The sequence below is a fragment of the Lissotriton vulgaris genome, chromosome 8 (assembly GCF_964263255.1).
Source record: "Lissotriton vulgaris chromosome 8, aLisVul1.2, whole genome shotgun sequence".
NCBI classification, from domain to species: Eukaryota; Metazoa; Chordata; class Amphibia; order Caudata; family Salamandridae; genus Lissotriton; species Lissotriton vulgaris.
In genome coordinates, this window is record NC_141696.1 from 1,025,413,299 (window position 1) to 1,025,430,689 (window position 17,391).

Consider the following 17,391-nt stretch of genomic DNA (forward strand, 5'->3'; position numbering starts at 1 on the left):
GAAATGATAAAGGTTCGATATGAAAGCTATATGAATCCACACGTTATTATTCGAAGGTGCTTCTAAAAACTCATGTATTTTGCACATATTCTGCTCTGTTTCCATTACTCTCCTCGCGTCCTACATATACATATCTTCTGGGCTCTGTACGTTTTTGCGTCTCCACAGCAGAGCTCCCGCCCAGCGCAAGATCCTTTCACAGCCCACCAGCCCTGCGGCAGCGGCTCTAAGCCCAGTGCTACCGCCAGCCCCTGCGGCTGCGGAGGAGCAGCGTGAGCAGAGGTCGCCGCGGCTCTGGCGGCTCCATTAAGGATGCAGCAGCAGGCAGACTAGCTGTCAAACTCTCCACACTTGAAAGACGGCGGCTCCGACCAATCCGCGAGGACCGGGAGGCGGGCACACCATCCTCACCTGCCCTCTCACTTTTGATTGGCCGCAGCGGCACAGCCGGTCACCGGCTATCCGCCGAAGACCAATGGGAAGGGAGGGAAGGCGTGACCACGTCTTTGCTCCTGCCCTCGCTCTGGGTTTATTCAGAGTTATATCAAGAAATGCAGTTGAGAGCAGGGAGTGTGAGAGGGAGGAAGAGCATCTTGCCGGCGCGGCTCCCAGCAGTCACCGGCACCTCTATGGATTACTCTGCTGCCTCCTCTGCACCCAGGCACAAGGATGCACACCTCTTGCTCTGACAGGAAGTTGCGGACTTCGCCCGTGCACAGGGCTGGGGATTGCTTGCAGTGCTGTCTGGGGATGCACACCTCGGGATAATTAAAAAGGCACCTGTTCTCTGGATTTGTATCTTACTTCCCACATATATATTTTTAGTGGCTTGTTTTCTACTCACCTGAGGCAACACCCGCAGTCGCCGAACTGGCAAAGCAATGCGGAGAGATTCACTAAATGGGACCACTAAATGGCATTTCGGCCTGGAGTTGGAAAGCACATTATAGTTGGACGGAACCTTTCTGCCTTTCTCTTGCTTTTTATCTGTCTGAACCGTTTTTTTGATGGTTTTCCAGAACTGATATCTGAAGAGGCAGTTCCTGCCATATGGGCTGGGACAGATTGCTCCTCTTAGCTGCAGTTGTCTGTGCCAGGAAAAGGGCCAGTTTGTAAAGTTGAACACTTCCACGTACATGTTTACATTCCAGCCGGGATACTGCTCTTTTTATTTGCATATGTGGATTCTGGGGGATGGGGGCACTGGCGATGCATGCGCGTGTTTGTCAGAGATCACCTACTAGGCTCTGCTTGCAGCCTTGCCACCAGCACTACTCTCCCGGAACTATTCACAAGACACGAGCTTCCCACACTGCCTCTTGCAGACGAGATTAGTGTCTGGCATAACTGGCCGCTGCCCCCCTGACAGGAGCCGGAAGCCTTTGCACCTCTTTAAATCGGCAGCTAAAAAATATCGTCCGCGCCAGATGAACCGTCCCTGCTGGTACCTGCCAGGCTCTTACACTGCAGTCCTTCCACCGAGGTAGCTGCTCAGACACGTCAGAAAGGGAGATTTGTGGTAAGTGGTTGCATGTTTTTGATCTGTTGTGTGCAGCTTTGCGCCCATGTGAATGGCAGCCGTGGGTCTCGCGCCCCCCGCCCGGAACTCCCCCGTACTAGCGGCTTAAGTTGTACGTGAATGATGCGTTGTGTGGTCGGGGGTGTCACGACTGGGGCTCCGCATGGCGGTGGCTGCATTTAACCTTGCTGCCCGGCGTTGCCCCGTGGTTGTAGAACCGGAGTGGCTGCAGCGCGCGCACCGGCCAGCCTCGCGCCTTTGTAGCCCGGCTTGCCAGACGACTGGGAGGCTGTGCCTTGGGGAGCACATACATCCAGTGCGTGTGTGTATTCGGGCGGGGAGGGGGGGGGGGAGGCATCACAACACATTTTGCTTGGCAGCTGACAGTGCAGTTAGGAAGCACGCCGGTAGGCAGCTAAAAGATATTTTGTTGCAGCCATTAAACCGGAGGGGGAACGTGTGATGCAAATGAACAGTACAATGTGCAGGGGATGATTAGAGAGGGACGTGGGGAAACTACGGCTGCAGTTAATCAGGAAAGTACTTAATTTCATTGGCCGGACGTGCAGATAATCCTGATGCCTGTGCATTAGCCTCAGATCAGTGCAGGCGATAGTTGCAGACAATGCAATGGAGAAAGTGTGTGTGTGTGTGCGCGGCTTACATGTGTTCACATTTATTTTGTGTGTGGATATATGCACACATATGCGAATGCATGCAAAACCTAACATGGGAAAACTTTATTTTTTTCCAATTTGAGTTGCACATTTATGTTGTGATGTATGGGCGTATATTTAATAGATAATAACACAATATCTGTGTACATCTTTTGACAGCCGCTGACTTCTCGACTAGACATGAGCGTTGAAAGGTCCTGCAGTCCAAGCACCCCATCGCCTGCCCTCGCCAGAGCACAATTCAGCAGGAACCTGTGAACCCTGGCACCTGTCAGAAGAAGGAACTACCCGCACCATGGATTTAAGGGATTTTTACCTGTTTGCTGCCCTCATTGCCTGCTTGAGGCTGGACTCCGCTATTGCCCAAGAGCTTATCTACACCATCCGGGAGGAGATGCCTGAAAACTTTCCCATAGGCAACATACCAAAGGATCTGAACATCTCACACATCAATGCTGCTACGGGCACCAGTGCCAGCCTGTTTTACAAGCTGGTGTCCAAGGCAGGCGATGCTCCCCTGGTGAAAGTGTCCAGCAGCACGGGGGAGATCTTCACCACCTCCACCAAGATCGACCGGGAGAAGCTTTGCCCTGGGGCTGCCTACTCAGAAGAGAACGAGTGCTTCTTCGAGCTAGAAGTTGTCATCTTGCCCAATGACTTTTTTAGGCTCATTAAAATCAACATTATCGTGAAGGACACCAACGACAATGCACCTATGTTCCCCTCCACTGTGATTAACATCTCCATCCCTGAGAACACCCTGATCAATAGTCGCTTCCCCATCCCCTCTGCAGCTGACCCCGACACTGGAGACAATGGCGTACAGCACTATGAGCTGCTCAACGGGCAGAGTGTCTTTGGGCTGGATATCGTGGAGACCCCGGAAGGTGAGAAGTGGCCACAGCTGATTGTGCAGCAGAGCCTAGACCGGGAGCAGAAGGACACCTATGTGATGAAAATCAAGGTTCAAGATGGGGGTGACCCTCAAAAATCCAGCACAGCTATCCTGCAGGTCACAGTGAGCGATGTGAATGACAACAAGCCTGTTTTCAAGGAGAACCAGATAGAGGTGCACATTCCTGAGAACGCACCACCGGGCACCTCGGTCATCCAGCTGCACGCCACCGATGCAGACATTGGCAACAATGCTGAAATCCGCTACATCTTTGGCGCCACTGTCACCCCGGCCACGCAGAAACTTTTTGCCTTGAATAGTAGCTCCGGCCTGATCACAGTGCAGCGGCCTCTGGACCGAGAAGAGACTTCAGTGCACAAAGTGTCTGTGATGGCCACAGATGGCAGCTCAACACCAGCCAGAGCCACAGTGACCATCAACGTGACTGATGTGAATGACAACCCACCCAACATAGATCTACGGTACATCATCACCCCCATCAATGGCACTGTGTACCTATCTGAGAAGGATCCCATCAACACCAAGATCGCCCTGATCACAGTCTCAGACAAGGACACAGATGTGAATGGCAAAGTGATATGCTTCATTGAGAAGGAGGTGCCATTCCATCTCAAGGCTGTCTATGACAACCAGTACCTGCTGGAGACCTCTGCCCCACTGGACTATGAGGGGACCAAGGAGTTCAGCTTTAAGATTGTGGCAGCCGATACGGGCAAGCCCAGCTTGAACCATTCTGCCCTTGTTCGAGTGGAGTTGGAAGATGAGAATGATAACCCGCCGATCTTCAGCCAACCAGTCATCGAGCTCTCAGTTTCTGAAAACAACCGACGTGGCCTCTACTTGACCACCATCACAGCCACTGACGAGGACCGCGGCAAGAATGCAGAGCTCGTCTACCAGCTGGGACCCAATGCGTCCTTCTTTGAGCTTGATCGGCGAACAGGCGTGCTTACGGCATCTCGGGTACTGGACCGCGAGGAACAGGAAAGGTTCATCTTCACTGTGACTGCCCGTGATGGGGGCACCCCACCCCTGCAGAGCCAGGCTGCCGTCATTGTCACAGTTCTGGATGAAAATGACAACAGTCCCAAGTTCACCCATAACCACTTCCACTTCTTTGTGTCTGAGAACCTGCCAAAGTACAGCACGGTGGGCGTGATCACTGTCACTGACACTGATGCCGGCGATAACCGGGCTGTCACCTTGTCCCTGCTCAATGACAATGACAACTTTGTTCTGGACCCCTACTCTGGGGTCATCAAGTCTAACGTGTCCTTTGACAAGGAGCAGCAAGGCTCATACACCTTTGACGTGAGGGCTGTGGATGGTGGGCGCCCCCCACGCTCCTCAGCTGCCCGGGTCACCATCAATATTATGGATGTGAATGACAATAGCCCAGTAGTGCTTTCACCACCTTCCAACACCTCTTTCCGACTGGTACCCTTATCCACAATCCCTGGGTCGGTGGTAGCTGAGGTCTTTGCAGTGGACAGCGACACAGGCATGAACGCTGAACTCAAATACAGTATTGTAAGTGGCAACCAGCGGGGCCTCTTCCGCATTGACCCGGTGACGGGCAACATCACCCTGGAGGAGAAGCCCAGTGCTGCCGACCTGGGCCTTCATCGTCTGGTGGTCAATATTAGTGATTTTGGCTACCCCAGGGCCCTGCACACACTGGTCATGGTCTTCCTATATGTGAATGAGACGGCGAGCAACGCATCTCTGATCCAGGAGATGATCCGCCGCACCCTAGAAACCCCGCTGGACAGGACCATTGGTGGTGCCAGTGAGTCTTATCAGAATGAGGACTACCTTACGCTCATGATTGCCATTGTGGCTGGAGCCATGGTGGTGCTCGTGGTCATCTTTGTGACTGTGCTGCTGCGCTGCCGCCATGCCTCGCGCTTCAAGGCGGCCCAGCGCAGCAAGCAAGGTGCCGAGTGGATGTCCCCGCACCAGGAGAACAAGCAGGGCAAGAAGAAGAAGCGCCGGAAGCGCAAGGCGCCCAAGAGTTCGCTGCTCAACTTTGTCACCATCGAGGAGGCCAAGGCAGACGGGGTGGCCCGCGAGCCCATCAATGGCACTGTCAGCAGCCTCCCTGCCGAGCTGGAGGAGCAGAGCATCGGCCGCTTCGAGTGGGGCTCAGCCCCACCCAGCAGCACCTTCAAGCCACCCGCCAGCCCGGACCTGGCCAAGCACTACAAGAGTGCCTCCCCGCAGGCCGCCTTCCACCTCAAGGCTGACAGCACACCGGCCTCGGTGAAGAAGCACCACGCCATCCAGGAACTGCCTCTGGACAACACGTTTGTGGGGGGCTGTGACACGCTCTCCAAGCGCTCTTCCACTAGCTCAGACCACTTCAGTGCCTCAGAGTGCAGCTCCCAGGGCGGCTTCAAGGCCAAGGGGCCCCTGCACAGCAGACAGGTAAACGAGCACTTTTACTGGTCTCTAAGTACTGCATACAAGTGCCCCCTCAACCAGTATTGAAGTGCCACCACCCCTTTTCTTTGCATCCACTTTGGCTTAGTTTATATGTATATATTGGAGAAAGGAACCCCACTTTCCGCTCTTTTCTAAAGCTTTCTGGAGGATACTGTCATAACTTCGAGTTTGTAAGAGCTGCACAGTATAAAAGTACACTATGAACAGTGAATGCAATGTACCAAAAATGATTTGTGACACCCTGTCCCGCAGAGCCCTGGGGTAAACTAAGGTGAATCTAGAAGGGATTCCAGGTAACTGAAAGCTAGCAGTATTAAGCATGCTCGTGTCAGATATGTGCCAGCTCAGACACAGTCCAACCACACGTGCAGCTCAAACTCAGTTTGTGTTTGTGATGGCGACCAGAGCTAAGGTAATGAAACAGGCGCGAGTTGTATTCCAAACATTTATGTATTCCCATCACACAGTCAAAGATTCAGACTCAAGCTGGCGAGAGGAGCAGGAAGGTTGTGTCCTCACACTACCCAGTCATGCTTCACGTAAACATTCAGACAGTAAGATATCCTGGTGCATTATTGGCGGCATTAGTGAGAATGGTATTAAAGGGTGTTAGATGGACAGATAATGGGTAGGACACTCACTAGGGTGAACTTAAGGTGCCAGCTCTGCTTTCATGTGCGTCTTGATCATTCAGACAGAAGCCCCGAACCTTTGAAGTCAAACACATAACCCTGCTCCCTGCCAGTGCTTGGATAGTGGAATCCCCAAATGCAGTAGAACACGGACCGTGGCCCGCTGTTTTATTTTCCCCTTTGGTCTATCGTCCTGGAATCACAGCCTGTACCGTTTTCATTTAATTATATCAGGCAGTTAGTTGAAAACGTATTATCCGACACAGCGCATGGAAAAAATACAACTTGTTCTTTCATGCCCTGCGCTTCAGAGACCAGGAGCACGTGCAGATCAGGGTCTAGATGTCTCACTCCGCCACTAGGCCGCTCTTTTTGTTTGTTTTGGACAGTCGGCGTTACAACCTAGAAACATCGTAGCCAGGTCCCAGTTTATGCACATTTCAAGCCAGCAGAAGCGTAATGCACCTCTTAAGCGCCTAGCGGCCCCGCATAAGCTCCCCATTGAGGATAACGTGTCACGGCAGATCTGCTCAGCTTCCACTGTGAAATATTACACACCAGGCGGGATTAGGTGCTATGGAACTCGTTTCTCAAATCCCGCATTAGTTATTCTTAGGTCTCCTAATTCCTTGCTAATAAAATATTTGAACTCAGCACTTCCGAGGCTGCCTGTCCCCGTGGAGGCTGCCTGCCAAGCGCTAGCCGACGCGGCCCGCGCTGCCTCTAGATGGCGCTACAGCACTACGTCGCCGGCGCTGGCCAGGTGCCAGCCCTGCAGTACATTATTGACAAGGGGAGGAAAAAAGGGAGGACCAAGCCCGTGGCGGAGCCAAAGGAAGCTTTTATTTAGAGGAAGTGGCACTGGAGAGCCCCGAAGCCCCCCATTACAAGGCGCTCGCTCGCGCTGACTTCCCAGGCTGCCGGCAGTTTTCAGTCTTTTCACGCAGCGCTCTGCGACTCGCTCTGCGCTCTGCCCGACCATTCACTGTACATTTCTATTCAGCCTGCGCCCCAGGGAGGTGTGTGTAGCAAGTGATGTGAACCGGAGTGTACCCCGGGGACGCGTTTTAGCATCCTGAAACGAGGAGAAGCGCGCTGCCAAGTTATGGCATTCCCCTTCACCGAGCCCCTCGAAGCAAGCAGCTGCGAACAGTATTTAGAGCACAGGATCCCGCCTCGAGCCCGGCGGATAAGGAGGGCTGCGCGCTCGTCCATTTCATCCAAATCTTCTTATAGTTTAGTCAAAAAATACACACGCGATGGAAATTTTCACATTAATTGGGACCAGGGACGTAGCCAGTGTGTCAAAGGGCTCTAGTTCGAGAAAGGAACAGCTTGAATTGTGAAATACAGTAGTAAGCAGGCTTCATTGGAGCCGTCTGGGCCCCGGTGCCACTGCACCTGCTGCACCAAGGGAAGAAACGTCCCGATTGGGACATGTTTAGAGCTGAAAGGTTAAACTGCCCCTCACTCCCAGCACGGCGACGCTCCCTTGTTATTCTTCTTATGTACTGATTATTTGTATTTCTTGACGTATCTCCCCCTAGCCTGCCTCTGACCCGCTGTCGGGCGTTTGTCGAGTTCGGAGGCCGGAAGGGTCCTGAGAGTGTTATTTCCCTGCTTTCATTTCCACCGGTGGCTCCATTCTCTCTCCCGGCGCAGAGCCTTATCCGCCACGCTTTATCGACAACACTTTCATTGTGACTGCGGGCTTTACAGTAAGCTGTTTATTGCTGTTCTCCAACTCGGCTGACAGCAATTGGGGAATTAATTTTCTTGCCCCTGGTGTACTTTCTTGGGTATAAACAACAGATGTTAGAGATATGAAAACGGTGACCCATTTAAATGCGTCTGCTGCTCTAAAGCATCGTCTTAAACACGCACGGCGCTGTAGCCCGACTCGAGGCAGAAGAGACATATCACGTCTTTAATTTACACTCTAAAGCTTTTTAAAGACGTGGCAGCGTCCTCTAGAGCCGGCCCTGTATTATATCGATATGCCAGGCTTTCGTATGCAAGGCCTCTTCTGCGCAAACATTTTACAGCCCTGTCTTGAGTGAGGTTTCTGTAGATTTTAGTCTGGCCGCATATACTGTACGTGTACAGTAGCATGCCCAGGATTGACAAACATGCTTGTTGCCTCATTGTCTGATAAGTGTGTATCCTTCCGAACCAAGCGGGGCCCTTGTACCGCGGAGCTGTGCATGGTCCTGAAATCCACCACTGCTCACAGCTCGTGTCGTAGCACCAAGTATGTCGAAGAAAAGAGTGCAGTACAACGCCTAGACATCCTTTAGGGCAGGCCTCGCTGCAAATGGCCACTTAACAAGCGGGTTAACACTGTGAAACATTCTCAGCACCATGTGTGCAGCAGGTGCAGCGGCACCGGAGCCGGACAGTGAGGGGGCGCTGCCAACTAGTTATAGCAGTTTATTGCACTTTCTAGCGAGGTAGGGGCCTAGTTTCCTTGCTAGTAGTCGGACCCATGGTGCACTTTGGCACTAATGTGTAGCAAAATGGCGACACGTCTAACAGACGTGCCACTTAGTAAAAAAAAAACGTGCTCACTCACACTTCAAAAGGAAGTCTACAGAGGCCAGGGAAACATTGACAGACTTGTGGAACTGTTTCTTTGGTCTTGTTGCAGGCCATCTAGTTAGTGTTTTTAGTAACCCAGTTTTATTATTAAACTGGCTGCCCAGGCTTTTGCTCTCAAGGGATACATGTCACCTCCACAAACATTATTACATGTATATTATAGTGCACTCTGGTGCGTTTGAGCCCATTATACAGGATTCGAGGATGTTCCTTTAAGGAGAGGGTGATGGACTTAAGTCCCATTTAACTATTGGTGCCATTAAGTCAAATGCCGACTCAAAGTGCCCTGTAAGTTGAGGACTCTGCCAGCCTTGAATGAAGTTCACGTTTTGCTGAACACTCGCTGATCTACCAGATGCAATTTTGTAAATTCATTTTTTAGCTCGATGGCAATCAATAATAGCTTCAAAAAGCCCAAAACAACCTGTTACAAACAATGAGTACACAGAAGACACGTATCTGTTTCACGGCAAACATATCTATCTATCTATCTATCTATCTATCTATCTATCTATCTATCTATCTATCTATCTATCTATCTATCTATCTATCTATCTATCTATCTATCTATCTATCTATCTATCTATCTATCTATCTATCATACGCACACACATATAATCTACCTAAAATTAATTTAGTGTCGTTTTGTAAAGTATGTTCAAGCCCTCCAACGCCACCCAGTCAAGGATGTCTAAATCCCTTTCTTGCAGCATCTACTCATTCACCAGATTTACAATAGTCCTCAGAAGCTTAAAGATCCTTCGGATAGGGCTGGTTCTTTTTCTGCCTTTGCCTGTTTAAAATATGTGAACTTTGCTAATCTAAGAAGCAGATAACTTATATGAACACATTCACAACTTCCTTAAATGTAGTCGAAATGTGGCGAGTCCCTCCTCTAGACCTCTACTCTGGTTTAAAAGTATAGCTTGAATCCTCAGAAGGTGTACAAACCCAGACAAGCTCAGTGTTAAAGCCCCAATTATACCTTCTCCCTTATCAAGCAATCTTAAATTTTGTGCTTTTTTGGACTTGTAGTCGTGATTTTTATATTCAGGACTCTTGTAATTCACAAAAGGGATGGCATCTTACAATGACCAGCGGCACTATGTAACTTCTTATTGCCTAATGGTGCATGGGTGAGGTAGCGCAATTAAATGCCATTTAAAAGAATACGTGAAAACATCCATTCTGATCAAAGGAGGTACATATCCGCACATTTGGCTGGTGTCTTTCTTTCTTACTCTGCTCTTTTAAGTGTCTTTACAGTCTCTTGATACATGGCACCTGTGTAGCGTCGGATCACTCACAAAAGTCCACTCCATATTCAAAACATAGATCGTGTGTCACAGAAACACAGAGCATGTGTCCTGCCTTCTCCAAGACATGCACTCCAATGACTGACTTTGGTACTGCTATAGGCATCCGCTGTTGCTGTTTATTGTCCCTGTGAGCAGCCTGCCTGTTTTTAAAGGCACAGCCACCCCTCATCTCTGCTCGCTTGACTGGGCAGTAGCACGCCTGTCAACACATGCCAATAAAAAGCCAAATGAATGATGTCAAGCTAAAAAGTCAACCACATCTCCCACTTGGACAGTTGTTATTAGGGATTGAAAGACACCTGCCCTAGGGCTCAGCACTTAAAGAAAAGGGTCCCGCCCTTTTCTATAGATGCACTATAATCACAAAGGTAATATGGAAAAGGTGTAGAATGATTGACAACACATGCCCAGCTATGCACAGCTGCACACCCTGGCCTTTTCAAGCAGAAGGAAATGCAATGTGTTAAATATGTCAACGCCGAGGAGCGAGCGCTCCCTGCGCCTTCTTTCAACAGGCAGAGGGTGGCAGTTTTATGAGGAAAGCAGATGACTTTATTTTTAAACTCATCATTTGCTGCTTGTTGACATCAAAATGAATAAGCATGGCATGGACTAAAAATATATGTAGTTAGGCATTCTAGGCACCTTTTCCACGTGGAACACACACGATAAAGCAAACAATAGCCACCTGCAACCTAAAGTAAAAAAAAAAAATATATATATATATATTTTTTCTGGGTACTGATCAGGGCACTTCGCTGTTCGAAGACTCTACATATGATGTCCTTACTTAACAAGACTATAGTTTTTTTAAATTCTGACTGTCATTTGTAAACCTTATCTAATACTTTTCTGTCCACTATCATTTTTGGACTACGACACTAGTGGTGTTTGCGGAGTTTTAACTGCTTACACAGTGGTCATTTTATCAAAGTGTGTCGAGTTAATGGAATGTCTTTTGAAACAATGCAGGTCAGTGAGAGTTGGATATTGACCAACCAATATGCAAATATTATCATCTGGGATATATTATATGTACGTTTCCATCATATTTTCCGTGTGGATATCCTCAAAACCTGATTGGAGTTATCTGCATTTGTGAGTCTGTGAGCTCATTTCAAAAGGCGAAGGGAGGTTCCCACAAATAATTGTGCAAGGTTCTCTGGTGAGAAGTAAACCTCCCGAATAGATTCATATAGGAGAGCTTAGTCTGAAGTCTTTTTGGGAATTGCAAGACAATGAAAAGTGGATGTAGATGTGTGCCAAGATGGCGGCCTGCTTCCTCACGCATGATAGTTAGACAATCTGCTGGTATTAGATACGTTGTAGCTGATGTTAATTTACATGATATTGAGAATTGCACTATTTTCAATTGAAACTACGTTTTTTTAATCAAGTGCATAGCTGCTGGTTCCAGCTGGTGATAGTCTCTTACTCACTTGACTGGAGGTGACAGTGTTGCAGCACTTCAGAAATCACCATAACCCTTGTGCACGTGAAATTAGATCTTTCCAGTTGCCCATGTGATTTCCCACAGTCTATATAATGGAACTGGAGTGAGTCTAGAGGGGTTTCCTATGAATAATGGTTATCCAGTTTGTTTTCTTCTGGAGTTTTAAGTGAACCGAAGTGATCAGGTATAAGAGAGCTTTACATGAGCACTAGTTGCGTTACACAAGGACACATTCATTTTGTTAGGCACAGGGAGATGAAGTGATTTGCCCAGCATCACAAGATGTTGAGCGTCATTGCCCAGACTTGAACACGGTTCCCCAGATTTGAGGTCAACCGCCCTAGCCGTTAGACCGCATTTTCTCCCCACATTGAGTTGTATTCTATGTGTTGGCTGATGCCATTCTGTAGCTGGTGTATAGTGTGTTCAATATGTACCTTTGTCGCTTATTCTGGTGAAAATGTCGAATTGTCACAGAAACAGCTTTGCAGCTGTGAAATGTCTGAATAATGCAAATGAGTTGCACGCATAGTAAACAAACGTGTTTTATATTTCAACATGCTAATGTCTCTAGACTCCTAATATTCCCTGCCCTTTGCGTGTTTTCGGAGTTAATTTAACTTTCACATCATGTTCCTTGGATGGCAATATAAAATTCTCCCTCCAGAAAATGTTAGGACACACACACTGACAACATAAACAAATATGGGTTTATTATTGGATATTTGACTAGATTTAGTGTCATGTCTGGATCTATTCAATGGGTTGAATAGTACATGTTCTATTATTTTAATGTGGTCTCTTCATTTGTGTGCCAGAGGTACTTGGTTGCATTGCTTATTTTGAGCCTGTATTGTCCAGTGCTCGGCACCAGCACTTATTTATAAACACCAGCACTTGTTTATGAAAGTACACCACATTGTGGCGCTCAAGGTCCAGTTTTGTTAGCGCAGCATGTGTGTTTAGCTATTCAGTGTATGAAAAATGAGAAAACTCGCACTTCAAAGCCTTCCCGACAGCTACAGGTGACCTCCAATAGTGCAAAATGCCACACTTGTTTAAAATGACTGTTAGTAGGTAATTCTGGAACTGCCATTCCCCAGGAGTGGTGGGAGCTTTGGGAAATGTAGGCGGCAGTGGAACATCCTGAACCCTGGCACTTATTCTTGGTAGGAAACCTAAGTGCTTAGAACAAGGATTCCCCCACCCTACTGCCAAGAGAACACATATTTCTCAAATAAAAATACAACTAGGCCATTCTTATTGAGGTTCCACATCCAAAGACAGCTGCACAAAACCCATACCTATCTATATGTTTAAATTGTCTTCCTATACTGCGCCATCAGTTATATATACATGATTTCTAACTCTTTTCTTTTAGCTGTATGATGCTGGGTCCTTCTTTGGGTGTTATTGCACACAACTTCACCCTGGCCAAAAAATTATTCGTTCCTGTACATGTTCTTTTCCAAAGATTTTTGACAGACTTACAGATTTTGCAGACACTGAGAAATATTTAATGTGATGTTAATAGTTGAGTTGTTCAGTTAACTGTTGTTGCTCATAATGGAGTGAAGGTTCTCACTCTCCAATTATAGCAAACAATCATGTCGTTGGTTGAGCCTTATCTGGCTCAACCAACGGAAACCCGTGACACTTTCAAAGCGCACTCATAGCAATGACCTCTCCATGATGTGCTCTTAGAACAGCCTAGCATTCACATAGGGGGAAGGAATTGTAAATTCAGAAGTAGCAGAGCATCAAGACCCCTCTGGGGTACATGTAATCCAAGGGCGGATTGACCAAACAATCATCTTAGACATGCTCTTAGTTACAGCAGCTTAAACCTGCATTAAAGAGCTTGAGCTTTGCCTAATTTAAACATCAAAAACATACAAGGAGAAAAACTGAAGCACATGATTCCAGACTGGAGATATTTAGTATGTGTCCGACATGACAAAAAAGACGGCCTAGAAAAAAAATAAGACTGGATTCAAGGTAGGAAGCAGTGCTTAATTTGAGCCAGTAGTTTCCGGTGCTCAGCACCAGCATTCAATTTCCAACACTGGCATTTATGACAGCTTGCCACATGGTGGCGCTGTTTGTTTTATTTAGAGGTGAGCCCCACAACAGTTGTTCATTGATTCAATATACATTAAAAAGGAATAATACCTGCCACAGAGCCCCTCATAGCTTTGGGAGCCTGGAATAGTCTGAATAGCCACACTTCATGTGATTTTAATAGTTGTGTTTGTACTGGCACCAGCAGTGCTGACCGGGGAAATGGGTGCTGCAAAGCCCCAGCACTTACGTTTTTTTTTTTACAAATTAAGCACTTGTAGGATTTGATGGAAAAAGCATGTAAAACACTTCTTCTGTGTCATGGAAATTTATATTTTTCTTTTGAAAAATGAAACTCCGATTTATGATTTTGTTTCTGAAAGAAAATGTTGAGTTGCCCGCCACAACTTGGTGGCATTCAGCACTGTGAATGCGCTATTGGCAAATAACTTCCAGCCAGGTGGTTGAGATCTCCAAATTTGATGGGCTGTGCTCTATGTGGATGTCGGCAGTGAGAGCCTCATCTGACCAGGAAGGCTGGTGGAACATGTTAGCCTCAAAATGAGGACCTAAATCGTTTATGACAATAAATCTTTGGTGTTGATTCCACCATACAGATCCACCTAGTGTAATGATGTATGTAATATTTTCCACAGCTTTGGCCTTTGAGCCTTTTTTTTATGATGTATGGGTAGACCATTTGTCCAACTGATATACTCATTCGTCGTCCAGTTTATTAACTGCCCCCAAATTACACAGTTTCTGGTCCTAGTACTTCCATATTAACATGCCCATTGTCAAATTTAACAACCAACTTTTTGCAGCAAAACAAATGATTGCCCTAACCCGAGTAACACAGGAACACATATTTTAGGAGATTTGTTTGGTCCTACTTATCCTTAGATTACTATCTGGACACTTGGTAAACACATCTTGGGATTTAGTGTGATATTAACTTTTCCTTTACCAATCAGGTTTCTAGCATCACTATGATGCTGTTGTCCTGACTACTGAAGAGTATTTTACTTTGGTGTAAGGCACAAACATCTTTGGCTGTGCTCGTGTTGCAGATCAACTACTTACACAGTTTAAGTATTTATTCTTAATTCCCTGTATGTTTGTTACTAGAGACTGCAACTTCATAGTGATGTGGAATATTTAAACCCACAACTGAGATGAGGAAAACTTGTGTCTGTCTCTTACCTCACTGCAGTCTCTCTCATTTAAAGAGACATTAGCCTTTACTTGTGCATAGTTAGTTACGTTTTCAATATGCAGGGTATTATAGAGACATTTCAGCATCATGTCCATGCACAGAACCTTCAGAATCTTCACCCTTCCTCTTTGTCATCCCAAGTGTGGAAGAGGCCCTGAAACAGATAATTTTGGGACAGACTTTAAGATAATTGAAACCAGGTTCTTCTGACCACCGACGTCCTAGAAGAACATTTGGTCTACTGAAGAATCCCAAAGACCTGTACGTGTCCATAAAAAATACGCTAATGTTGACTATATTGTCAATGTCATTTGCCACTGCCAGCAAGGCATCTTTGGCATTTAAATATTTAATTGTGTTGCAAAAAAGTATACAGTCCTTCAACATAAGTTAGCCAAGCACAGCAAAACAAAGCATAGTGCAGCAGAAGTCACAAGTTATGTCGCTTATCTTATATGACAACGCTACGTACAACAAGACACGACTAGTAGGTAGGACAAATAAAATCATTTTAGAACAAGACATGATATATTTACTACTATCAGGAGAGTGCTAATAAAGGAGTACAAATAAATCCCATCATTTGCAATGCAAAAGGTCTCGCATTTGCGAGAGTATAAGGCATTGGAATTGTAAATGACAATGCCTTTTATATATCTGTTTTGCTAATTAACACATAAATAAAAGTCATTGCCATTTACAATGTCAATAGCTGATTCTCTTATAAATGCGAGACCTATTTCATTTCAAAGAAGCAGCTGCCATTGTCCTGGGCTGGTTGGAAAGTGAAAGCGTGCATGGTGTTCTGAATGTTGCAGGAAACCTTGTCGTACCTGCAATAGGAGAAACTTATTAAAGAAAATAGTGCTTATAGACTAAATAAGACATACAGTGTAACAACAGAAGTAAAAGGGCAAGTCCTCATGGAAGGTTAAAATGAAGACAAGGTGGTACGAATAAGTGACTAACATGCCTAAACGAATCAAAACCCAGGATTTACATAGGACAATTCCACAAGCCAATAAAAATATGGGTAGAGAGTGAGCAGAGCTTCAACTCAATACTCGAATACAGCATGCCTCACAGAGCAGCACATGCGCTGCCTAGGCTCGACTTAAAAACAAGGCTTGCTGAAAAGGTGAATGGATGAGTTTGGTCTTGCAAGATCCACATTTCATTTATAATTTTATGCTATTTAGGCTTCCACACCCTTTCTAGCAGCCAGGTTATTACATATGTTGAAGATTGGAGATTGGAAACATAAGCAGTACCAGGTTAAAGAGAAGTTGCATCCCCTGTATTTACAACATGAATTTGGAGAATGAAGATCATTTTCAGATAGCCACACCACAAATACTGGAAACCTCTTTATTATCATATGATCCACCTTAGACTGACCTTCCCATCCGCTCACGGTATGCTTTTATATTGTGAACAATCTATGAAATACACATTCACTGTATATCAAACAGTGTGTAAGAAACACTTGTGATACTTATTACTATGCACTCTACCACCACGTCAACAGCAATGCTATGCAGAGAAAAGAGTAGGTGGACAAGAGGGTGTTTTGAGGCAATGTCAGAAACAGTGCCTTTTCTCACAAACCCTTACTTTAATAGTTGCTAGTGATGTGAATTTTGTACCCAATGCTTACCACTAAAGTTGTAGTAGGTTGTAGGCCTCTCACTAACATTATAACTAGTCTGTGTCCCTGGGAACTAAAGAAAACAACAGTTTTTCACTCTTCCTAAATTGCATTTTTATTTATGTATTAATTTAGGGTTATTTGTGAAAGTGCAGCATCCCCTCCCCATCCGTCTCTTGGCGCTGTAGGTGACATACTGACTGTGGAAGTGGAGGACCCATCATAGTTCAGGAGCAGTCATGTTTTAAATATTTCATGAATTTAATCTGGGAAAGTAGGGTAACAGTGACAAATCAACCTAATCTTTTGTCCTCTAAATTTTTGCCATTAAGGCAGGCTGATTTTTTAACCGACAGTTAGCTTCTTTACCTGCCCTTTACTCGTGTCGTGCTGTATTGATAGACGGCACTATGTCTGAAGTGGTGACAAAAAGTCTGCCTTCTAGGCCATTCTCCGTACATGGTTAAACCAAACACAGTCAACTGGAGGGAGATTGTGGGAGATTACAATAAAATAACGAGCCAAACAAGTAGCTGGGTTTTGGTCATAATCCTACCAAAGTGACCCATAAATCCTCCAAGCAGTCTATCCGAACGTAGTCTTTCATTTGTAACAGTAGATGGTTGGAAACCCTGTGCAGAATTAACAAACTTCAAAGCACTAGAAAGACTACACCATACACTTTTTGGGTGTCTTGTCATCCACATTTTTCACCTAGAATCCCATGCAAAAGAGATTTTAAAACTACAATCCAGGTTCATGGTGAAGTTACATTTACGTACATACTCTCCACAAAAAAAAACGTTCCCTTCAAAGTTAGGAATGGAGGGCACGTATTCATTTACAGCACAGGCGATGTTCTTCTCCTCAAATGCATTATTTTACTTCACAACTACTCCCTCCAATC

At 46.2% G+C, this 17,391-nt stretch overlaps 1 protein-coding gene across 2 annotated transcripts in view; it reads left to right on the forward strand.

Annotated features, from left to right (window-relative positions):
* Positions 1 to 577: 577 nt before the first annotated feature.
* PCDH9 (protocadherin 9) overlaps positions 578 to 17,391 on the forward strand; it is a 392,887-nt gene continuing 376,073 nt past the window's right edge. Inside the window, exons 1-2 of one of the 2 annotated variants that reach the window (XM_086934900.1) lie at positions 578 to 1,519; positions 2,356 to 5,539. In XM_086934900.1, the coding sequence (XP_086791026.1) occupies positions 2,492 to 5,539 (3,048 nt within the window). In that variant the 5' untranslated portion in view covers positions 578 to 1,519; positions 2,356 to 2,491. Of the gene's footprint in view, positions 1,520 to 2,355; positions 5,603 to 17,391 lie in introns of those variants that run through there. The other variant, XM_086934901.1, reaches the window with a different exon arrangement.